The 26,757-nt window shown below is 32.3% G+C and overlaps 1 protein-coding gene across 2 annotated transcripts; it reads right to left on the reverse strand.

Annotated features, from left to right (window-relative positions):
- Positions 1 to 3,585: 3,585 nt before the first annotated feature.
- Positions 3,586 to 26,682, reverse strand: LOC143056565 (sodium/mannose cotransporter SLC5A10-like). Of its 2 annotated transcripts, XM_076229667.1 has the most exons (15): positions 26,574 to 26,682; positions 23,828 to 23,899; positions 20,697 to 20,801; positions 18,313 to 18,372; positions 17,115 to 17,219; positions 15,392 to 15,497; positions 14,249 to 14,329; positions 13,103 to 13,308; positions 11,428 to 11,563; positions 11,078 to 11,185; positions 9,834 to 9,984; positions 7,268 to 7,436; positions 5,921 to 6,142; positions 4,585 to 4,753; positions 3,586 to 3,799 (listed from the first exon to the last, which is right to left on the reverse strand). In XM_076229667.1, the coding sequence occupies exons 1-15, from the start codon at positions 26,646 to 26,648 to the stop codon at positions 3,594 to 3,596; spliced, it is 1,971 nt and encodes a 656-aa protein (XP_076085782.1). In that variant the 5' UTR covers positions 26,649 to 26,682; the 3' UTR covers positions 3,586 to 3,593. The 2 variants fall into 2 exon arrangements, with proteins under 2 accessions (XP_076085782.1, XP_076085783.1); XM_076229668.1 differs by lacking the exons at positions 23,828 to 23,899; positions 26,574 to 26,682 and adding an exon at positions 19,852 to 19,919.
- Positions 26,683 to 26,757: the final 75 nt, after the last annotated feature.

Genomic DNA, 26,757 nt, shown 5'->3' on the forward strand with positions numbered 1-26,757 from the left:
TTATTGTTTTATTATTATTCAGAAAGAGTTTAGCAATGTATTGCAAGAGCTCAATATCAAGATATTTCAAATCTGTTCAGTTACCTTTTGTCGACTGAGAATGTTTTTAACCATGCATTGCAGTCCTAAACGTTGTTCTTTTGTTCTTAAAGAATTGAGACATTATGAATAATATTCAACCCCCTCCCTAATAAAAACGTATACCATATAGTTAGATATAAAAGGCTATGGGAGGATGACAAATATGAAACGCATCAAAAGAAAAAAAACCGACTGATTTTAAAATCCAATAATTAAAAAGCTAGCATAGAAGACAGAAAAAAGGAGCGAAATTAAAGTTACCAGGGACATTCAGACGCATAGATTGAAAATAAACTGACAACACCATGGCTAAAAAACAATAAGACAAACAGACGAATAAAAGTACATAAGACACAACAAAGAAAACTAAAGATTAAGTAACACGAACCCCATCAAAAACTGGGGCTGATCTTATGTGCTCCGGAAGGATAAGCATATCCTGCTCAACATTGGGTACCCATCGTGTTGCTCATGTTATTAAAAACCCGGTAAATAGTCTAATTCGGTAGGTCACATTCGGAAAAAAAGAACGGGATTGAAGTTACATCAACTACATCAACACAGGTTCCTTGGTTAGGACCTTTATATATATATCCAAAGAGGAATGCGAGTTAAACATGTTTTAATGTGTTCAAACTTTTTTCTAAACAATATTTCGAATTCAAATGTTATTTGACATTTAAATTAGAAAGATCATATCATAGGGAACATGTGTTCTAAGTTTCAAGATGATTGGACTCCAACTTCATTAAGAACTACCTTGACCAAAAACTTTAACCTCAAACTCACACTTTCATTTTCTATGTTTAGTGGACCGTAAAATCTGGGTCATTAATCTAATTTGGCATTTCAATTAGAAAGATCATAGCATAGGGAACATGTGTTCTAAGTTTCAAGTTGATTGGACTTCAACTTCATCCAAAACTACCTTAACCAAAAATTTTAACATTAGGCAGGATAGACGGACGGTCAAACAACAAATAGACAAACGGACGGACGGACGAACGGACGAACAGACTAGAAAACATAATGCTTCTCTACTATAGTAGGTGGGACATACAAAATAAGACAGGAATGACAAAAAATGGGAAACAATTTAAAGAGTTACTCGTCCATCATTTCAAGTTATTCTAAAGAATAACCAAACAAAATGATGACAGACATCAACTGAAGATAACCGCAAATTTTCCACTCCTAACTAAATAAGGATATATAAACAAATAAAATGCTGGATTATGCATTTTTGTGCCGGCTCTCTAAACCTCGGATAGTGATGTAACAACGTGACATAAAAACAAACTAGGAAATACAATTGGGGAAAGGAAATGGGGAATGTGTCAAAACGACAACAACCCGACCATAGAGCAGGCAACTTCCGAAGGCCCCCAATGGGTCTTCAATGTAGCGAGAAACTCCCGCATCGGGAGGCGTCCTTCAGCTGACCCCTTTAAAATATACCAGTTTCTAGTAATTTGACATATAAATTGATGCTTAACACAATTTATCGATCTCGAAATACTCAAAATTCCTAAGTAAGTTTAAAGCCCAATTTCTACATACATGTATAAATAATTTATTTTCAGAAAACATTCATAAGATCACCTTTGAAAATTAAAAAAAGACGTTATAAACAGACCAATAAACATATAATCATGGGATGTAAAAATATTGATATCGACAGAATGTAGGACCATGTGTGTTAAGACACGAATAGCAATACATGCTGATTATCGTCTGAAATCCCCTTGGCTTGCTCCGTTTGGATTCTTTTAGAGGTTTTCTCTTGTTAACCGCTTTCAAAATAGGTTTATGGGTTTTTAAATCGAAAATGTCTATTTCGTCTACCTCGAATATGAAATTAATGTCCTAACAGAAAGTCGTTTTATTAGATTAAGGGGTAACTACAACACCAGAAGGCAAAAACTAATCTTCAAACAGGAACTGCACAGAATATAAAAATGTGCACTTGCTGTTATTGATATGTTTGATATTGTTATTCCAATTTTCAAGCCTTTCGGCAGTAAAATTTACAAAGAACCTATATATACGAATTGTTATAGGGCTTGTCTCAATACTTCTTGACTAGCTTATTTTCAAAGACGATCAATACGGTGATTTTGCGAAAACAGTTTAACAATTAGAAGAAAAGGATTCTTTATTCTCATAAACAATGTAACAGAGAATTTATAAAGATAAGAAATTTAAGAATATGTAATACATACGTTTTATTCTCATTCAGATATATTATATTTGCTTAATCAATAAAAAAATATCTTAGACAGTCCTCTCAAAAATGTAGTGAGTTATAATTTATAAGTGTAAAGCCATTCTAAAACCGAATTCGAAGTACAAGTGAGAGATTTAGCAAGCTATAAAACCAGATTCAACCCGATATTTTCTAAATAAGAAAATGCCTTTACCAAGTCAGGAATATGACAGTTGTTATCCATTCGTTTGATGTGTTTGAGCTTTTGATTTTGCCATTTGATTACGGACTTTCACTTTTGAATTTTTCTCGGAAATCAGTATTTTTTGTGATTTTACTTTTTTTTTGGAACTGTAACAATAGTTCACAATTTTCCAAAAAGATAAACAACAGAGCTTCGTCAAAATACTTATTCACTGACATAATTTACTATATGTATTCTTCATAAACGTTGACTTCTTCGAGCAGTATGCAAGTAGTTATTCTTTAAATAAAAGACGAATTTTGATCAATTTTTCGTTTAATCGAATAAATTAACGAGATCTAAAGACGGAACAAAATCTATTTTTCATCTAGAAGGTGAACTCTGTGCATACATGGATATTCAAAGAAAATATAAAATGTATCTTAGGATAGATAGGTGTCATAGAGTTAAATACTTATGTCGAATTCTAGTTAATATGGTATATTCCTTACGTTCTTTATATTACCATAAAATTTTATAGAGACTTTAACTGATGTCATTTCATTTTTGGGAAATACTTAAATTTGGAGATTGAAACCTTACCTGATGTTTAATTGTGTTATAGATTTTATGCTATTATCCTATAGAAGTGAAAAAATATTTTGTTGGATACTTTTTAATCTCATAATAGTACTCTGCAGTCAGTGTAGTTTCCTAGATTGTATACATAAATACTAGTAGTTGTTACATGAAGTGGTATTATTGTTCATAAATAATTAGGAGCGTGTCTATGATAAAAGAGGGTCAAAGTTACCAGAGGGACACACAAACTCATAGATCGAAAATAAACTGACACCTCCATGGCCAAAAAAAAAATGAAAAAAGACATATACACAAATAATAGAACAAGAGACTCAGCATACAAAAACTAAAGATTAAGCAACACAAACTCCGCCAAAAACGCGGGATAAACTGATAATAACAGACAAAGGTTCCAAAAATAAAAGCTTTCTCTGATGTCATAGTTAGGCAGGCCAGTAACAATTCTTACATCTCTGCGCTAATGTTTCCCTTAAAATTAAGTATTTGACGTCTTGAATAAATAAACTCAGTATAGAAATGTTACCGATATATTCCAATTAAGAGCGCTATTATACAAAATAGTAGTACCACTAGCACATTTAATATATTTTTTATAAAATTGTTTTCAGTGAGAAATTCTTTTCTCTGGGTCATACCGAATTCTGACGATTTACTGGAAGACATGTTCCCAAACAGGAAATTCGTTAGTCGTCGAAGAACTGGGAGTCTGATCTCTTCGCTTACTTCTAAATTATAAGAAATATTATTAATGATAATAATTATTCTAATAATGATAATTGTAAGTTATAGGTTAATTTTCATCATAATCGTGATCAATAAATACATAAACTGAAGGCATTAAGTAAAGTTGCCACATGTGGAACATGATCTGCTTACCCACCTGAGACCCCCTGTTTTTGGTGGGGCTTTGTCTTTAATTTTTATTTATGTCCTATTATTTATCTGTTTGTCTTTTTCTTTTTTAGCCATGAGTTTGAATGTCTAGTATCTTTTATCCTTTTTTACGAAAGAAACGGTTAACTTTCTGCACTTGTCGCGAGTTGTAAACAATACCTTTAACGATGTTAAAAAATCACTTATTATCCTGTTTTGTTTTGTTGAGGATAAGATAAATTACATAAATGATATTTTTAATTATTATTTTGTAAATAAACTCAACATATATACCAGGATTATTTTTTTCTTAATACGCCAGATGCGCGTTTCGTCTACAACAGTCTCATAAGTGACGCTCGAATCCAATAAGTTAAAAAGGCAAAATAAACCACGAAGTTGAAGAGCATTAGGGACCAAAATTCCAATACTTTGACCAAATACAGCTAAGGTAATCTATTCCTGAGGTAAAGATTCCTATTTAACCACAAAAATTCACTGACCGTGTTTTGTATCTTTTTCAGAAAGGCAATTTTGAAGTTTGATCTAGAAAAAAGATGACGACTATCAATATAGATGTTTTCCTTTTGGCAATAATATCAAAGTTTGAGGACGAAAGGCATAATATTGTACAAACCTTTTGGTCTTGAAGCATGATCTGCAGATGTTGATTTGTTCTCGCCATCTGACATATCTGAATTAACTATATCCATTTGAGTAGAAAAAACCGCCGTGACTGTTTGATCTGATCGCTTAACATCGTACTGGTTTGGTCGAATTCTTGTCCACCACGTGCATCCATGCAGCTGAATGGAAAACATATTTACTTGTTTATATATGATGACTAATCCCTTTATATAACTTATGAACACAGTTTTTTAAGAGTAACATGACGGGTGTCACATGTAGCGCATGATCTGCAAACCCTGCCAAAACATATGACATAACTACCGGTTTTTGATTGGATTTGTATTGCTCCGGCGATAGTTTTCTATTTTGTGTTTTTAGTACTGCTGTTTGTATTTTCGTCTTATGAGTTTGACTATCCTGTTGGTATCGTTCGCCTCTTTTTAACTATAAATGAGGATTTGAAAACATATTAAAAATATAATAAAACAAGAATGTGTCCACAGTACACGGATGCCCCACTCGCACTATCATTTTCTATGTTTAGTGGACCGTGAAATTGGAATAAATTCTCTAATTTGGCATTAAAATTAGAATGATCTAATGAAAGGGAACATGTATACTAAGTTTCAAGTTGATTGGACTTCTACTTTATCAAAAACTTTAACCTGAAATTTGCACTATCATTTTCTATGTTCAGTGAACCATAAAATTGGGGTCAAAACTATAATTTGGCATTTAAATTAGAAAGATCATATCATAGGGCACATGTATACTAAGTTTCAAGTTGATTGGACTTCAACTTCATCAAAAACTACCTTGACCAAAAACTTTAACCTGAAGCGGGACAGACGGACGAACGAACGAACAGACAGACAGACAGACGGACGAACGGACGCACAGACCAGAAAACATAATGCCCCTCTACTATCGTAGGTGGGGCATAAAAATAACAATTGTAATTTTTTTCATATGCTGTTTGTAAATTGGAAAGAAAATCCAAATTTACATTTCGATCTATTTAGCAATCACGTATTCAATCAAATGTAAAATAATTATCATTTTAATAAGACGTTCTTTGAGAACACACACATGGTTAATTATGAATGTATGTTTAAGCTGTTTCGATCATCCCACGGCATATTCTTTTTTATGATTGAGCTACGAGACTTCGTAGAACGATAATGTTAAAAAATAAACATTTTACGGGAATATGAACGATTGAATAACCGAATATCATCACAACAACCCACATTTACTACACAAAACAATGAACATAGGAAATAATCATTTGTATATATTTTTCTACAGTTAAAAGGTTGTTTCTTCTGGTTATTGTTCCATACCTCTTTGTCTGTCCGTCTGTTACTTTTTGTAATGAAACTAATGCTGATAATTAATATGATAGTGATACTGTTGATAATAACACCAAAGTACAAAAAATGCACTTTGGACAGCAGAGCTGGTCTTGTGTCCGGTTCTCCACAAGCAGGCTCAGGATATACAAACATTAATATAAGACGAGCAAGTCCAACACAATTTACTAGAAGCAAACCATAGAAACAACCCTATAATACAAAAGACGAATACAATTGAAACAACCCTACAATATAACAAATATCTTTATATGTTTAATCATTTCTTAGCTTGTTCTACGTTGTGTTATGTAAGACTATGTATTAATTTGTTACTTCTCATTTTTAGCACTGGCATTGTTAGTTGGTCTCTGGCTTGTCATAGTGAAAATTTTTTTGTAACGTTCATATTCGTCTTTTTACTGTTGTTGGTGATCGTTCGTAACCATATGAATATTAATCGAGATAAAAGTTTGTAAAAATATTACAAAGAAGATGAGGTATGATTGCCAGTTCATTAAAAAAAATATTTGAATGCCTGATTCGCTGTTGGAGATTGTGGTATATTATGTATTTTGTTATCTTTTATATGATCTGTTTAAAAAAAGATCAAACGGAAAAAATGTTTCAAGATAAGTGGCTCCTTGATTTTCATTTTTGATTCACAATTTAGAGATATAGCTGTATTTTCACACTCTTTAATTGGTCAACCTTATTATTTTGATCTGAGCGTCACTGATGAAGACGAATTGCATGTCTGGCGTATTAAATTATAAGCCTGGTACCTTTGATAACTATTGTACTTGTTCCTTTAAAATATCCTACACTCAGTCAATAAACTGACTGCACATACACAATAGTTGAAGAGCAGTTCTGTGCTGATATGAATTATCATTTATATCTTCAAAATTATAAATTAACTGTTAACAAAACTTTAAATATTTCGAATACAAGGTTTCGTTCGCTGTATTTGGCAAAACAAATCGAAATTTTGAGTCATCCATGCTCTTCAATTCTGACTTTATTTGGTCTCTTTAACTTTTGTTTATTTGAGCGTCACTAATGAATATTTTGAAGGTGTGATACACGCGACTGGCCTAAACAGTTTTAATCCTTGTGTCTATTATGAGTCTCGATGGTAAGTATATATATATATATATATACATATATATATAGGCAAAGTTACTTTGATTTACACTGTCATGATAACATGAAATAATCCCATTTCTAACATGTTTTGTCAAATGTATACAACTATACAATGTGCATGAAATATATGCAATAAAGGAAAAAATGTACGTTAATTCCTAAAATCAACACTGTTATATTAAGCTATACCTGTTCGGTTGCGCCTTTCCAAAATATAGATAAAAGAAACATCATGCCAATAGGATATGCCAAAATACTATCAACTGCATTGATGTAAGCAAAAATCATTCCGCCTTCAGCAGCTTTTACAAGAGGTAAAAATAAAATACTGATACCACACATAAGTGTAACAAACAGCCTGATAAATATACATTTGAATTTGTTATGATCAAAATAAAAGAAATATGCATGGTTTATAAATAAAAAAAACCCCGGCCAATCTCGAGCATATTCATGTCTGTTGATTTCCTCTTTTACTATGTTGATTTTAAAATTCATGTGTTTCTTTGCCTAATACGTTCTCCTATTTATTTGTATTGCAGTCCTGTAATATTATATTTTCATTTCAATGTTATATTTAACACTGCCATTAAAGTGCGAGGTTTGGCATGCCACAAAACCAGGTTCAACCCACCATTTTTTTCTTTAAAAATGTCCTGTACCAAGTCAGGAAAATGGCCATTGTTATATCATAGTTCGTTTCTGTGAGTGTAACATTTTTACGTTGTGTTTCGTTGTGTCGTTTGTTTTCTCTTATATTTGAGTGTGAATTCACATTACTATAAGCCGTGTCACGGTACTTTTCTATCCCAAATTCATGTATTTGGTTTTGATGTTATATTTGTTATTCTCATCGGATTTTGTCTAATGCTTAGTCCGTTTCTGTATGTGTTACATTTTAATGTTGTGTCGTTGTTCTCCTCGTATATTTAATGCGTTTCCCTCAGTTTTAGTTTGTTTACTTTTGTTTTTTGTCCATAGATTTACGAGTTTTTAACAGCGGTATACTACTGTTATTTAAAACCTATTTAACAAAAGATACTAGTCACAAAAAATATGATTCAGCTTTAAATTTAAACAGTTGTCCTATATAATTTTCTCCCCGAGATCATATTATTTACAAAACAAAAACACTATCCTTCTTATCGTTGTTTCTGAAAAAATAAAACCTCGTGTACCCTCTCAAAATTTTCCAATGATTGCTTTCTTTGAAGAAATATTAACAACTTTTGCTTGATTATTAAGTTATATCTGTATTGAACTTAGAAACACAATTTCATTTTTGACATTGTTCAAGACCATGTATATTTCTGCACTATGACGTTGATGTATACTTCTGATTGGAATTGAAATTTTATTCAATGTTTATTTGCCCTCAAATCAGAAAAAAAAAGACGTGTAGCTTTAAAGGACGTTGTGATAAAAAGGAAACATTTCCTGATGAAGGTAATTTGAAATAATCTTCTTTCATTCCTAACATCTGAGAAAAGATCGGTTAATTGATTGCAATGGTTGCGTGTTGAATGCGTGTAGGGGTCAGGGTCAAATATTTGAAGCATGATCAATACACGGAAAGAGACCTTTATGAAATAAAGAAAATTACTAAATATCAAGTGCTATATATTTTTTTCGATTATTATTAATTTCAACACGATAAAACAGGTATCCAAGCAAAAAAACTGTAGGGAAATATATAGTCATTTCTATTTCATTTTGTTTTAATCTTTCATTAAGGGAATGATCCCCAATTTGATAAAAAAAAATCTTCTGGTCAAGCAGATGACAAAAAAAAATATTTTAAATCCAGATTCCCCCTCCTTACCTTATAGTGTTAAATATTGAAAAAAATTATTTGATTAATAGCGTTGAAAAAACATAAAAAAGCGATCGCGTTATGCGCAAAATTCTCGACTTAGACAAAAAAAAACCAATATACCCCCTTGAGTTAAATGGTTGCTCCCTTATTACTACCCCAAGGAGGCGGAGCCAGACTGTGCATTAACAACTTTTGAGATGGAAGTTAATGCACCGGTTTAAGCTCCTCCCATTCTATGCATTTCAAACGAGAAGTCTTCAACGGCGGGATTGGAGAGTGAAATAATTAAAAATCATTCAGTTAACGCACCCCTGTAAAAATAATTACATGTTACAAGAATAATCTTCTCCAGGAAAAGATTATCTTAGCTGTGATTGGCAAAACTGCTTTTAGTTTTAGGTCATTAAAGCTCTTTGATTTTGTACTTAATCTGGCCTCTTTTTTTACCTATCTTGATTCAACTGTCACTGAATAGTGTTATTTCGAAAGTTGAGAATTATCGGTTGAAGCAAGTTTACAGAAAAATTAATCAGCCGTATAATTTAATAAAAAAAATTGATTCCTTGGTTTTGCTCTAAATAAGCTGTTGCCTTTATTTATAAGTAAAAATTATTTAAAATGTTAAACTGTCGGTAGTGAAACACCTACAAGGGAAATTGACTTTATATTTTGTTTTAATACCCACATTATTATTCAAATTTATTAATTACAATATCGGGTGCATTTGAATTTAGAACAAGTTATGTATATAAGCTCATCAAACCTACCAAATGATCGTTTCGTATACAAAAGACTCATAACTGATGCTCAATACAAAATGAGGTAAAAAGACAACAAAAAAAAAACGAAATTGAAGAGCAAATTTCGAAAGGTTTTGCTATATACAGCTATGCAAGCTATTCCTGAGTAGAAAATCCTTAGTTTTTCAATAAATCATACCTTCCTACTATAAGTAACTCTTTTTCTCCTGCAGATTTTCGTATTTTCTGCCATACATCTATAGTAAAGATTGTGCTTGCGCTGTTGAATATTGAAGTAAGGGAACTCATAATAGCTGATAGCATCACAGCAATCATAAAGCCACGTAGACCTGAAACATTCAAGTTATATCATGTTAATCTGTTGTTATATTTACATTTAAAAACGTTCTTGCATGACGCACCATGGTTAAAGGTAAGATGCAAATAAAGTTTATGTCAGCTGATCGACAACTTCATAATTTGTTTTAGCTGTTCCAATTTACCCCCATGTCATAAACTACTATTATCTTACATTCCTCAAAACAAGCAATACTATGTTTATGTTTAAAACACAATTTCTAAAATAAAATTCAGATTTAACCGACTAACAACATGAACCCCATCGTTTAAGCAGGTAACTCTGCAGTTTTCGTTGACAATATATAATGTGTATCAAATAACGCTCTATATATGAGCCATTGGGTCTGAAATCTGACCGGACAAGGGTGGGTATGTATACATCAGACACAGTCAAACAGACGTCCTACATCGGCAAGGGTTTTAACTGCCGGTAGGAAGAATGCCAAAAGTGATTATATATCTAGTTATCAGTCACCTTTGGAAGCCATATTTCCAATGTAAGTATAATAATTGTCAAAGTCCAGTTTCATGCTTGCACTAGTTTTATAATATTGATACGTTTTAGATTAAGAGTAACTAACACTTAATAACTGAGTAATAATAAGATGTCTTGATGACTACGTGAGATAAAGGTTTTGGTAACCACCACATCTTCCACCCCCCCCCCCCATGAATTAACAATTCTGTTCCTTAATGGTACCGATATCTTTTGTTGTTCTTTTTCTGACCGAACCACATTTCAAATCCTAGAGCATATTATCCCTTGGTACCTGTTGCAGGTAAACAATCAGTTATATTTTTACATTTACAGCACAAATATCATAAAGTCTAGCTAGAAACAACGTTTGTTACATCTCTGGAGTTGAAACTCTTTAATACTTTTTATATCTAATATATAATATCCTGTATGACTTTATATAAAAAGTTTAGGTTTATTATATGCTCCCCTCTCTGGAGGCCTAATTTGGAAAATAATTCAATTTGATCGATCCTAAAACTAAGGGCACACGCAAATCTATCAAAATGTTGATGTCTTGTCACATTGTTATCGAAAAGCATGCACATGTATAATAAGAAACTTACCATTTGGTAAAATTTCCATAACAAGCTTAGCATAAGCGATGTTTGAGCATCCAACTTCATTATCACACACCTTTTTACACACTTCTGTGTCTGCACAACCAACCTCATCTAATAAAAGAATATATAATTTACTTAATCAATTAAAAAGAATTCAGAAATATAATAATGGTATATGTTAACGAGAAAGAAAAAAAAATATGACAAAAATAACATAAAGTCATCTAGATATTCTCATAAAGTACAGCTTCATTCCATACTTCTTTTTAATATCAAGTTTAGATCAACAATACGTTTCCGTTATTTTATTTTAAATACAAAAATGTAATCCATAGTTGTTCAAAACAATATACCTGTAAATAGGATTCGACTAATCATTCCAGGAAATACCATGGTAAAGAGCGGCAACACCTTCAAGAAACAAGTCATCAGCACACCACCTTTTGCATGAGATATATTCTTAGCTGCTATCGTTCTTTGAACCATCACCTGCAATAAAATAAAATTGAGAATGGAAATGGGGAATGTGTCAAAGAGACAACAACCCGACCAAAGAACAGACAACAGTCGAATGCCACCAATGGGTCTTGAATGCAGCGAGAAACTCCCGCACCCGTCGGAGTGCTTCATATGGCCCCTAAAAAAATGTATACGAGTTCAGTGAAAATGGACATCATACTAAACTCCGGAATCTACACAAGAGACTAAAATCAAAAATGATACAATAAAATTGAGAATGGAAATGGGGAATGTGCCAAAGAGACAACAACCCGACCATAGAAAAAAAACAACAGCAGAAGGTCACCAACAGGTCTTCAATGTAGCGAGAAATTTCCGCACCCAGAGGCGTCCTTCAGCTGGCCCCTAAACAAATATATACTAATTCAGTGATAATGAACTTAAAAAAAGTCAGAGGCTCCTGACTTGGGACAGGCGCAAATGCGGCGGGGTTCAACGTGTGTTTTGAGATCTCAACCCTACTCATATACTCAGTTCAAAAGAAGTTTGTTTTACACACATATACTATTGAGGAAGACAATGCTAATTTATGATATTTATAAGACAATTTCTAGATTACGATTAAATCCATCAAAAATTAATATATTAGAATCAATATTCCAGAATTGGTTTACAAAGCAATCTCTGGAGACTTGGCGAACGGTTTGTTAATACATTGACTGTTCAACAACAAGAACAGTCGCCAAAATATGTATTTGTTGGAGTGAAAAATATTCGTTTTATGGTTTCTAAACGTCTGTTCGAAAAAAAAACAGACAGCGGATTTCACAGTAATATTATGTATCTCAAGCTAACTCAATAATAAAGAAAACTTTTGAAACAAAGAAATAACTTAATAAATCATTTAACATTAAATTACTGTAAACTTATCTTATTTGCAACCTACTATATCTTTTTATTTTATGAAACATGGACATTTTTTTCTTGTCTCCAGACTGGAGGCAAAACATTGGAACAGTAATGATTTAGTTTTCGATGAAGTGTTTTGTAGACTATTGTCTTTGATGTTTTATTGTTTTTCGTCTATTTCGTAATTATGTTGGTTACTTTTCGGCTCGTAAATTTTAATTGTCCGTTTGGTTCTGTTGTCCTTCTTTTATTAACATTCAAATACTAAATATTTCAACCTAAATTGATATATTATTGAAACTGCATATTTTGAAACTTAAGCTTTAACTTTTAACTAACCTTTCTTTAAGATGCATTGATTTGCTAAAAATGAGATATTACCTCTTACTGGTTGCTTAACTAACTTTCAGATATATTTCAACTATGAAATAAAAAACTCCCAAACATTTCTTAAAATAATATCCTAGAACTTTAATTTCCATTCTACTAAAAAATCGAATTTGAACGATCTCCAGCGACGATCATGCAAAGTAAATTTATTTGAATATTCCAATAATTCTATGGAATCCTCGCTTTACGTAAAAACATATTGATACATATATTTATAAAACACTCGGTATTTATTCAGGCCGAACGTTCATGACTTTATGCCAGCTTTACCTGATCAAAGCACCAATACCATATGCATCCAATGGTTGCTTGCATTACAAGTCCTGGCCATGGAAATATTGCCCCATCAGCATCAAGAAACAAATGAAAGGCGTCACTACGAGGTAAACCACATGTTGAATTATCAGTTCGTTCACTCGGAATAGCCATCATATATTTTTCCGTCATTGCGTTGTATCCACCAACTTTGTAAAAGCCTGTTAGAACGATACATTTCTGAGGATCAACGAACAAAACGTTTTATGCAAGTTTCATATTTCATAGATTCATCCAGAATTTGAGAATGATACAACAACTTTGTAAGCTAAAGGATTTTAGAAACACAAAACCAAAGGACCATAATTCAATGAACTGTAATATTTAATACATCTTACAACATTATACACAACAATATGTGTCAATTAAAAAACCAATGACGCAATTGTCCGTACTGAGGTAATATATTGTTGTATGGTTTTCTGTCTTCAGTATCGAATATGTCCTTTACTTCTCTTTATGACATGTACAGCTTTTTATTTTGATCATTGATTGACAAAGACTTCTGACTATTTTACTGAGGGATCATTACCATTCCTGGTCTTATGTTGTCATGATACCATTTTTTTCGGGGTTAATCGGTGGATTCGGACGACAACGGACGCGTTTGTCCAACTCATCTGAGACGTCGACAATGCATTTAAATATCCATATATCAAAGTTATACGTAAGCTATGATCTCACTATTTCCCTGTTAAGATATTTTGCAGGATATTGGCTCGATCAACAAATTTCGAAGTTGAAAAAATTATTACTATATATAAGATAAATCTTATTAAGTTTTCATTGAATTGAAAGTTCCAAATATGATTTATGTCTTCAATTGATTTTCAATTTTAATAACAATCTAGACTGATTGTTATTAGTGACCAAAGATGACAAAAGATTCTTTTGTGTCGTTTCTGTAAAGGTTTTTACTATTAAAGAAGTCGACTTCGTACAGGATAATGGTTCAATCAGCCAAATTCGATTAAATCATTATTCAGGTGACTTAAAAATCTTCTTTCAGGAATACGGAAAAAATGCCAGCTAACTTTTGAATCATACAAAAATAAAATTGTTTATAGATAACCAGGGGACAACTATTTGTATATAATTTACCGATTCCAGTAACTATAAAAGCTCCAATGTTCATTATTAATGATTGTAGTGTGTCTGTAAACATCACTGCTGTCAAACCACCTAAAACGTACCATAACTAGTTAAAATATATACTTTATTGACAAATCAAAATGTTATACATTTTGTCAGACTTATGAAGAAGAGATATAGTTACGATACTGTTTACAGGTCTGTAGGATGGCATATTTTGGTATTAATATTAATTCACTCATAGGGTCTTTGCATCGGAAATAACGACATGTGTTTTATTTTCATATGATGAAGACATAATCTTTCAATCAGTTTATTTGTGGTCAGGAGCTGGCGTGTCAGTAACTGCTAGTAGGACTTAGATAATAAGGGGCCTCAGTTACCGAATGGTCGAAGTAGTTACTACTAGCCAGTCAACACTGAGGTTGTGAGTCCAAAACCCGCTCGCGGGGGTGCACTCGACTCCAATCTTAATTGACTAGAATTGTAAGATTTCCTATGTAAGGTCTGCGGTTTTCCCCGGGCCTTACGGCTTCCCCCACCAAACAAAACACCAAAACAACAAAACTGTCCCCAGGAAATAGCCGAAAAGCGGTGCTTTAAAAAGGCTCTAAAACACAAAAAATCAAAAAAAAATCAAATCCTTTGTTAATTTATGTTTCATTGTCATTTTGCATAGTTTCTTTTGTTACCTATTTTGACATCGGACCTTCTTTTAAACTGAACTGTTACTGTGCGTATTAAAGATGTGTGTTTCTTTATTTTACATTTGCTGAATGTATAGGGAGAGAGGTGAGACCTCACAAAACTTGCTTAACCGGGCTGCAGTTTTGCGCCTGTCCCAAGAGAGGAGCCTCTGGCCTTTGTAAGTCTTGTATGTTTTTTTTTAATCCTAGTTCAGTTATATGTTTTGGAGTTTTGTATGACGTCCTTTTTAACTGAACTAACATACATTACAGCTGGGGCCTACCTCCGTTTGCGTTTTTTTTTCTCGCTGCGTTGAAAACCAATTTTATGGCCTCCGTTATTTACTCCTTGACAGGGTTGTTTTCTCTATGACATATTTTCCATATCCAATTATTAAACTTTACCACGCCTACCTAATTTAATTGCAAACCGCTTTATTCATTACGAAAGATTATAGGATGTTACCTAAAATTGTATAAAATCCAGTGATGACTAACAATGCAATGATTGATACGTAGGTATTCCATCCTAGGGAAAGTTCTATAAAAACAGATCCGGCAAATATACTGACCTAGAAAAGTAATTTATTTTATTGTTATTTCACGAAAAAAGACTACATGTTCTATATTTGATGTCATTTGTATTCTTGTACACAACATAGTGCATCAAAATAACTTGAAATATTATAGTTAGGGTATAAAGATCAATTTTGTATTTCTTTATACCTTTTATTGAAATTTCACACCTAATAGTTGCTTTTTGCTAGTTCAGTATTTTCATTTCAAGGCCTTTTTAAAGATTGCCACTAGGGTTAGATTTTTCTCATTGTTGAAGTCCGAATGGGGAATTTAAGTTGCTAACGTTCTATGTCATTTGAAGAATTGGCTCAGTGGTAAACATATCTCATCTTACAATTTTGATCAGGCCGAAAGTTTTGTAATAAAACCTAACATATTCATAGCCACATGCGTAGAATTACATACTGTTACAGTATATATGACAAGCAACTTTTTGTAAATGGTTTCAAACTAAATATCTGTCCTATATTTTCTCCCATTTATCTGTTTATTTATTGTAACCCTGTCGTGTAATGTTGTCATCTTAATGTTATAATTCCCACTGCCATTTAAGCGGGAGGTTTAGCATGCCACAAAACCAGGTTCAACCTACCATTTTTTCATAAAATGTCCTGTACCAAGTCAGGAAAATGGCCATTGTTACATTATAGTTCGTTTATGTGTGTGTGTGTGTTACATTTCGGTGTTGAGTCTCTGTTGTGTCGTAGTTCTCTTATATTTGATACGTTTCCCTCAGTTTTAGTTTGTAACCTGGAATTGTTTTTTCTCTATCGGTTTATGAATTTTGAACAGCGGTATACTACTGTTGCCTTTATTTATATAAATATAAAATACAGTAATGTTGATTTTTATTAATGCAACTGGTTTAGCGGTGAATAAATTGCCCTTCGAAAGCACCTGTTTGATTTTGATTACAATATTAATCGTATACATATATCGATGGTTAAAACAACAGGAAAGATGTACTGGTTGCACCTTTTAATTCCCTTTTTTTTTCATTGAAGCCATAATGAGAACTAACAAATAAAATAAAATAAAAGATAACATAACATAACGTAACGTAACATGGCAAAACAAACACTAGTGAGTAATCAGCTATGATTGATTGACTGAGTGTTGTTGACCTCTGAACTTACCGGCATTTTTTTGGTTTTTGTCACCTCTGAACTTTCCGACGTTGTTTGGTTAACGTCACATCTGAATTTTCTACAATTTTGTGGTGAAAATTTGTTAACGTCACATCTGGCCTTGAAGTCATAAAACTTTCGAGTCAGTTGTTTGTACTCATGCTCCAAAATAAACCAATCAAAATACTGGAATTCATGTTTCTAGCATGATTTTTGTGCTCCGAGCACTGATCAAAGTTTTATGATTTCAACCCCTGAACTTTTCTTTTGGTTTTCGGCACCCCTGAACTTACCGACATTTTCTTTTGGTTTTCGGCACCCCTGAACTTAACGACATTGTTTGGTTAACATAACATCTGAACTTACCTATAATTGCTTAATGAAAATTGGTAATCATCTTCTCTGAACTTACCACAATATTTTGGTTTTCGGCACTTCTGAACTTACTGACAATTTTTTAGTAAATGTCACATCTGAACTTACTGACAACTTTGTAAGGATATACATAACCAAGGACATACAACTGAGATAAGTATTCAGTCTTTTCCCTCCGTGGCGTTTTTGTATGAACTGCGGTACAGTAAAAACCTTGAAATAGCAAAAAGATAAACTCATAATACCGTGCGAAGAAATTGTAAAATGTTATCTCGAATAAAAAGTAATGAAGTGCGAGTGTGTTAAAATGGAAAGCCTGTCCTACCATATAAAGACAAGATGATGTGGTACGATCAACCAAAGTTCAAATATAGTAGATTAAAGCAATTGAGTGCAATAATATTTATTTTGTAAAAATTGTATAGTTTGTTATAAATGGCATCGACATAAAAAATATGATACAATTAAATTGAGAAATATGGATGCATTATTGCAGATAATTTGTGCGAAACTGCCTTCACTTTTGTGCTTTAACTTTTTATAGATATCTTGACATTAATTTTTTTTCCGGTCACTTTTTGGCGTTTACGATGTTGTTTTTAAGATTCTTGACGCTATATGTCGATAACAAATGATACTTTTTTGAAAGGAACATATGCCACTGCTGGTGGACGTTTCGTCCCCGAGGGTATCACCAGCCCAGTATTCAACGCCGAAACACTTGGGTGTTGACATGAAAATCAATAATGTGGTCATTTTTATAAATTTCCTGTTTACAAAACTTTGAATTTTTCGAAAAACTAAGGATTTTCTTATTCCAGGCATAGATTACCTTAGTCGTATTTAGCACACTTTTTGAGAATTTTGGATCCTCAATGCTCTTCAACTTTGTACTTGTTTGGCTTTGGCTTTATATATTTTGATATGAGCGTCACTGATGAGTCTTATGTAGACGAAACGCGCGTCTGGCGTGCTAAATTATAATCCTGGTACCTTTGATAACTTATTATGAATCCAATGCTGTATACCAAATGCAATAACATTGATTGAAAAATGTTTAAGAACAAATAGAATGTCATGAATAAAGGTAACAGTAGTATACCGCTGTTCAAAAGTTATATATCGATTGAGAGAAAACAAAGTCGGTTCACAAACTTTTGCATGGACCGAGATTTTGAAAAAATATCCATGTAAGATGAACATATCAGTACCTTTAGAGCTAGGAGAGCTTGAGCATAAATACAGTAACACGATTTCATAAATCATAACGGGGACAAAGCACCAACAGAAACATATTAATACTTACACCAGCTGATATATAAACTGGAACAAATATCCATCCTAACGCTACTATCTGGAAAGTAACCTGAAATAGTTGTCTAGCTTTTATGATATTGGGTTTAAAATTTTGTTGAAAGACAACATAAAAAATCAGCATAAATTGGATTATCGTAAGTGAATACCGTGGATTCATTTAAATTCGTTCGATACCAATTTTTGTGAATTTCGTGGGTAGAGGCGAATTTAGAATTTAAATGTTCAACGAAATACAAATTTTCAAAGGAAACAATACTGGCTTTGCCAAAACCACGAAATTAAATATCAACGAATATACATTTTTTCCTCAATCTACGAAAATTGGTACCCACGAAAATAAATGAGTCCACAGTATGTGCTTCTCCCTTCTTTATTTGTGTATACGTAATCCCTTGATATCACTTATCGTCGAGTATACACTTTAAGGGAACAAATAAACTCATCATAGATACCAGGATAAAATTTTTATATTCACGCCAGACGCGCGTTTCGTGTACAAAAGAATCATCAGTGACGCTCGAATCAAAAAATGTTTTAAAGGCCAAATAAAGTATGAAGTTGAAGAGCATTGAGAACCAAAAAATCCTAAAAGGTTTGCCAAATACAGCTAAGGTAATCTATCTAATGGATACGACAGGTGTAGGAACTGTTTACGCTTCTGAATACCTGAGTACCTTTTGGTATTTAGTGCTGTTTGTGTTTTTTCTTTGTGATGTTTGATGGACTTGTTTGCGTGTATTTGTCATGAACAGAAATCTATACATGTTTTGCCTAAATGAATGGTTTTTGAATATTTGAACATCCTAAGGTTTCAAATATAAGTTTGAGCATTACTGATAAAGTTAAATCTAGAAAAGGACGTCCTTAGGACGTACGTAATTTTTGAAGTGTTTTTTATTTTGATAACACTTGGTGGATACTACTGTTGGTGGACTGTAAGTCCCGGATGATGTTTTCCGGTCAGTTTTCGTTACTTGGGTACTTTATTTAGGGCGTGTTTTATTATTATTATTTTTTTAAATGTAATGCTAAAGATAAGTAAGGCTCCAACTCACACAGACATAGTTGACATTAAGAAGAATTAAACTTATTTATTCAAATCCTTGCTATGAAATGTTTCAGGTTAAGATCTAGATTTCATGATAAAGTTTAATTCAAAAAAGCTATTCGGTCGCACCAAATTTATAAACTGGTAATTTTCATTTCCAAGGAATGCACGAGGCTTTTCCTTCAATTTGATATAAAAGATTCATTATTTTTGAAATACGGTAAATAATGATAATACCGCTTCATTGTTCATAATTTGATTGCCCTTTTTATCACCAATTTATCCTACGTAATGTAATATCCACCATGAACAAATGTTGGATTAATGATGATTTTTAATGTAATGGAAAGAACGTTTATCACCTATCTTTTCCATCGGTATCCACATGCTGTCTTCATTAAAATGTTATATTTATAATAAAAAAAATGTATTACTATTCTGTTTTGATTCCAAAGTTATATACATATTAAAACAAAATACCATTAATGGGGCTCAGGTGTCTTCTTCCGTCTTGGATTTTGAAGTAGCAGAAAACAGTTGGTTAAGATCTTTAATGAAATGTGCAAATTTTGAGAGTAGTATGCAATTCATGTGTAAGACTTTTGTTTGATGTGAATCTAGAAAATATCGTGTTTCATCATATTTACAGCTGTAATTTCTAAAAGACACCATATTTGTGTTTAATCGTTTTTTCAACTTTGTCAAATAAGGGGAAATAATTCTGATTGTAGGGAGATAACTCAGATACAGTAATTTTCTAATAGAAAGTGTTTTAATTTTACCTATTTTAATATGTAGCAAGAAAACAATTTCGGTGACCCAATTTTTCTTTTTTCTTTCAGCTAGCATATTATAAGAATTATCTTCTCACATTTTATCTTAAAATTCTATAATGTAGTTTTCTTTTTATCACACACAATTGGATTTTCCAGGCATAATCTATACAAAATCTGACAATGTTCATATCATGTATAAAGAATTCCGGTGACCCATACTTTTTATTACATTTTTGAAAAAAGCATGACGAACAGGGGCGGATGCAGGAATTTTCGAAAAGGGGGGGTGCTAACCCAGGGCAAAGGGGGGGTGCAAAACATATGTCCCGATACAAATGCATTGATCGGCAAAAATAAAGGGGGGTGCGCACCCCTGGACCCCCCCTCTGGATCCGCCACTGACGAAAACTTCATTTTGACACATTATTAAAAAAATCTATGCATTTTAGTTAAGACGCCAAAAGCCACCATAACCAATGTAGTGTTGCATTTGTTTTACTTTTATTTTCAATTCTACATCTCACTGAAAAAAAGTTATGCGCTACTTACAAGCCATTCAAAAAGTACAAGTGCTATTCCTGATGCTGCTCCAGCTCCAGCCAAACCTAGGAAATGTTCACTTCCTATGTTACTCCCAAACAAAGACGCCCCAACCTAGAAACAAACGTCATTTATTTGGAATAATGTTATGCTTGTATAATTTATTAGAATTTGTATACTATTTGTGTAATTCATATTTATCTATTCATCATTCAGCTGTATATACAACTTAATAGATGGTTGTTTCTTTGGCAATCAAACCACATTTTCTTATATGCCATATAAACAAAACCAGAGCCAATTTTATATTATCATATATATTGGAAGTGAAATAAACCAAAATTAAGGTGGTACCTAACACTACAGGGACATAACTCTGTAAAATCAGCTTAACGTTTTAATTACGTTGTGTTGTTAAGGGAATATTAAGCCTCTCAATGATCAAAATTAGTGTTTGTCAAATTGCTATATAACCAGTGTAATATTTTTGACAAAATGGTTGGTTCAAATTTTTGAAATTTTTATATTTTTGTCAAAGGGTCAAAAGTAAATACTTTGTCAAAATTTTATGAAAATTAAACGAGCCAAATTAATTTTAGTGAAAGTGTTGGGTACCACCTTAAGTGCAGCTGTAACATTTTCGGTAAATAATTGAAGTCGTGTTTATTAGACTATATGGTCCGAGACCACAATTGTCGTCCCTTGATTTTCGTTGTTCACAAATATAGTCCCTAGTGTTGACAGTGGGTTACTTGCCATTAATTTGTATACCTCTTCCAAATTTATTTCTCCATGTTTAATGCCTCAAATTCCAAGAAGGGGGTGAAATTATACTGTAAAAATATTTTGGTTCAGAATTTTAAAGGAAAGTAGTGATTTGGTCCAGCTGAAAAAGGTTGAAAGAAGCTGTCAAAAGATTTCAAGACGCCCTAAACATAAAATTGTCCATATTTTGAGTTTGAGCAGATGAAGTTTTTTATTATTTTGATATAATTTGTCCCAAAAGTAGTACAACACACTGTAAAAATTTCATTGAGAAAGCGCAGGTGGGATTTTTTTTAATTTTCTTTTATCTTCTAAAAGAAATGCACTACGAAATAATTGTGGTCTCGGACCTAAGAGGTGAAATCTGTAAATATAGAATCTTTACTTTGGCAACTTCCCTAAATGATTTGATGGTGTCAAGTTGTCAAATAGCATGAAACTAAAGCATTTAAACTATTATTTTATAGAATTTTTGCAAAAATGAGCAATTTTGGCATTTTATGGTCAAAATAGGCATTTTATAGCTTTTTCAATATTGATGCATAAATGGCATCCTGACTTTCTGTCTGACAGGTTTCCATGTATCAATATTTGTGTTTCTATGCCTTTATCTAGTTCTTTTACTTATTCATGTGCTCTGAATCTACAGAATAGAAGATTATCTCAGATAATATGTGCAAAATGTGTTGTATAAATGACCCTTGTCTAACGACCTGTTTGGATGAAGTCAAAATTTGGGAGTTTGGTACATAAAATTTGAAGTCCATAATAAAGACCTCACTAAATTTGTATCAAAAGCACTTTAAAATGTCTATTGTACTTGTTCCATTTCATATAATATCTTTCTTTTCTTCTGTAGGATCCCAAGTGGTTTAAATAGAAGCTTTTTGAGACTAAAATTGCATGCAAGTTTTTCACTAAAAAGCCAAAAATCTTTGTATTAGACCATACTGTCTGCAAGAAAAGTTAATTGCAAGAGTCTTTTTGTGCTCAGATTTGTTGTATCATGTCACATGAGTATAGAAATGATAAAAAAGACACATTTTTTTATTTCTTTTAGCCTCAATATGCATTTTTAATGTAAATATGTGGCATGGCCTAAATTGACCCTAATTTTTTTCCAGTCTTACGTGGCCTAAAACGCTTTTAAACTAATATAATATGTTATTTGTAACTTTTCTTTCAATTTAAAGTACATTCAATACATATGTAAGGATTATTTATAACCAAAAGGCTTCACAAATTTAAAATTGCTGGAAAATACTACATCTTCATGTAAGGCCCCCCTTCATTAAAAAAACCTCGATCTTTAGGCGCAGGCTCATATAAATTTGACTTTTGAATAATTATGCTAAGTCTGATAAATCAAATGAGTACTCTATTGCTTTTAGTAAATGATAAATGATATATTAAGGCATTTAAAAGTATTATTTTGCAATATTTTAATTTTTGAAGCCCCAAATGTTGATAGTTGAAAATTTTCAATTTTAACGTCAAAATTTAACACTCAAAGATATTTATCATATTGTCTATAATATATATCCTATTGTTATGAAACTTTGTAAGCAGCATTATAATTTATTAAGCTTTGGTAATACCAAGTTTTTTTAAGATTGGTCAACTCTTTTTATCCTATTAGGTCCGTGACCACAATTGACGTCCCTTGATTTTCGTTGTTCACAAATATAGTCCCTAGTGTTGACAGCGGGTTACTTGCCATTAATTTGTATACCTCTTCCAAATTTATTTCTCCATGTTTAATGCGTCAAATTCCAAGAAGGGGGGTGAAATTTCACTGCTAAAAAATTTTGGTTCAGAATTTTAAAGGAAAGTAGTGATTTGGTCCAGCTGAAAAAGGTTGAAAATTTGCACTTCAGAAGCTGTCAAAAGATTTCAAGACGCCCTAAACATAAAATTGTCCATATTTTGAGTTATAGCCGATGAAGTTTTCTATAATTTTGATATAGTTTTCTATAATTTTGATATAGTTTTCTATAATTTTGATATAATTTGTCCCAAAAGTCGTACAACACACGGTAAAAATTTCATTGAGAAAGCGCAGGTGGGTTTTTTTTAATTTTCATTTATCTTCTAAAAGAAATGCACTACGAAATAATTGTGGTCTCGGACCATATGATATGCGTCTGTATCAATTAAAGAAAACAGTTGACGCGTTAAAGATCGCTATAAAATTAAACTTACTTTTAATTCAATATTAAAATTTGACTAACATGACTAATGTGTGTCGAAATCCCTGGCATAATGACTATTAATTCAACAAAACACAATACATGGTAGATATGAGTATAGGTATACATGTGTAGTTATAAAAGTATTTTCATGAATATAAGGCTATTATCAATACTATTATTTACCGCAAACCATGGCATAGAACGTCCAGCTAAAAAGTAGCTCTTGATATTTCCTCTGTTCGGTCGAAACAATGTCTGCAAAGATATAGATTTAAGTAATAAAATGTCAAATTGTTTCCTTAAAGTATATCATTTATCATATTTAATTAAATCACTGTATAAGTTGCTGCTCTATGCAACCGTCTTAAAAGAGAGAGATTACTTGCTATAAAACCAGGTGGTCATATCTATAGTAATGATCATTTTATTAAAGACGGCAAGAGGGACATTTCGCTTAATTTTTGTAAATATTTATTCTTGATATGAACGATACATTATGAGGACAAACAGACTAATTTTATTTGTATAACATTGTTTAACCATAATCTTAATAATCTACCAGCATACTTAGAGATACCTAGTCATAATAATTCATTCAACTTGTATAAAAACCACATCAAAGATTTTTACACAAAAAAGAGTATAACACAATTCCGATCTCCATGATAAATTCAACCAACGGAAGAAGTGAAAAAATATGTCATTTTCCTGACTGGTTGAGATATTTACCTCAGTGAATGGAGGGTTAAACCTAGTTTTAAAGCTGATTTAATCTCCAACTTGCATGGAAGATTTTTTAATAGTTCGTTATTTTGACATAACGTCAACGTTATAATAATTGGGACCCATTAGCTAAAGTGTTAAAGGGGCACTAGCTGTCAAATTCATCGTCACCGATTTGACTCTTATATTTGATTTATAACAATGTAAAACATGTATCCAAACTATCAAAAGTCTAAAATAAACAGTTTACAGAGCATGGGGTAGATAATATATAGGTTCGTTTCGTGTGTTTTTTAGTCCAGCCGCCATCTAATTACCTATCGATTTGACCTTAGACGACCATATAAGCGATGTAAACATAAATAAAGATATGAATAGATTAAACCAACACGTGCAATTTGATTTTGATAGATATGTTTGATTTTATTTTATAGATTAAAAATGGATGTTTCTCATTGTTTTTAACCGTATGAGAATGATTTTATGTGCATCGAATTAGTAATCGAATGATTAACCGTAGTTTCACTTTCATTGTTGACATTCTTTTTCTTTAAATAACCAGTACACGTGTAACACTCCCAAACGTGTCTTTCCCCCCAAACGTGTCCGATTCCCCCAAACGTGTCTATTCTCCGCAAACGTGTCCATAATATTCAATATTCCTCAAACGTGTCCGATTTCAGAACCCCCAAACGTGCCCGATACTATTGTTATTCGCCCAAACGTGTCCACTTTTAAACGCCAGAACGTCTCGCGTCTTTTAGCGCTAATACATGTCCTAAACGCGACATCAATAACGTTCACGGCAGTTCTATGATGGGGGACACAGTTGATGAAGTGGTAATTTATTAGCATTAACTTGTTCAATGCCGGTTATTAATGATTATCATTACGGAAAATTTAATATGTAACATATGCATTAACTTTTGACTTAATTTGTTTATTGTCCAGTTGCAAGTATTTCATGCTCATTTAAAGCGAACATACAAATAATTCTAGTACAGTTGAATTAATCATTTACTATGTAAATTATTTTATACTAATAAACTCCAATGATGCCTTTTATATTAATCAGAATATTGCACGGTGGGCTTTCAGTCGAATTGACCTCCCATCTTTTTTTAACAGTTCTAATTTTTAATAAATTTTAGGTTACGAGCATCACTAAAGACATACGAACAAGAGAAATAACGTCCAGTGCCAAATATTTCATTCGTTATTTGAACGATATCATATTAACGATATATACTGTAGATAGGTTATATTATCAAACCGGGAATTTAAAATTGGGCATTCATTTTTACGGTTATTTGGGATGACCACTAGTTTGGATTTTAATCTAAAGAAAAATAAATGCGAGTAAAGACCGATTTGTTTATGACTTCAGTAAGAAACTACTTCAATGTCTGTTATGTAATATAGAAGCCGTTTCAAATAAAAGTTGCAGAAATTAAAAAAAAAATGTTGCCTTCCAAAATACAACGTATGGCACATTATAAAGAGTGAAATGGTACAAACCTTTTAATGCGCATAGAAAAAGAAATTAAGTAATTTATTTTGATCTTTTAATGAAATAGTAAAAGATCGTAAAATGAGTATACAATGATAATAATAAAATAAAAAAAAAAAAAACCACACACAAATAACCTACGTTTTTATAATATGAACACGAATGATAGTTCCAGTAAAATAAAAAGCTTGGTATGGACACGTTTGGGGGATTGGACGAAATTGGGGGTTTATTAAAAAATGGACACGTTTGAGCGATTATACAAATGACACGCTTTGCATGGCACCCTTTGACAACTAGACATGTTTTTGCAGTTCAGTGACGTCGATGTGGACACGTTTGGGGGAGTCGGACACGTTTGGGGGGAAGGACACGTTTCTGAGTGTTACACACGTACAATGCATGCGTTGTCAATCTCTAGCTAGGGGTTAAATTGAAGTTCACATGAATACGGATTTAAAGAGGTCGACTCATTCACTAGCAAGTGAACTACTAATTATCAATGTTTCTTAGCGTAATTTGACAAAATTGAACCTTTTTGGCTGCAAAAAGCGAATTATTATTTCACTATTTCACTTTCATTATTGATTGAACAGAAAAAAGTCAAACTTTAGATTTTTTATATATCTCGTAGCTAGTGCCCCTTTAATTAATATATAAAAAAAAACATAACTCATTAGCAAATACAATTCTTACCCATATTCCAACTGCTAACACTGCAATCAAGTACAGCAAAATAATCAGTATATCCGCCCAGTTTAAAGTTTTCATTTTATATATGACGATCCACACAACTGGAATATCAGGTAAACATTGTCTATAGTAGATATAAGATAATGTTCAAGGTAATAAGAGCATGTGACATGCCTGACATTTTACA

Source organism: Mytilus galloprovincialis, chromosome 13, assembly GCF_965363235.1.
Source record: "Mytilus galloprovincialis chromosome 13, xbMytGall1.hap1.1, whole genome shotgun sequence".
Lineage (NCBI taxonomy): Eukaryota > Metazoa > Mollusca > Bivalvia > Mytilida > Mytilidae > Mytilus > Mytilus galloprovincialis.

Coding starts and splice junctions, on each gene's coding strand:
- LOC143056565 (XM_076229667.1), bottom strand. CDS start 26,648: ATGAAAACTTTAAACTGGGCGGATATACTGATTATTTTGCTGTACTTG. Junction 23,900..26,573: donor TGTTAGCAGTTGGAATATGG/GTAAGAATTGTA, acceptor ATATCTTTGCAG/ACATTGTTTCGACCGAACAG. Junction 15,498..17,114: donor ATATCCTTACAAAGTTGTCA/GTAAGTTCAGAT, acceptor TTACTTTTCTAG/GTCAGTATATTTGCCGGATC.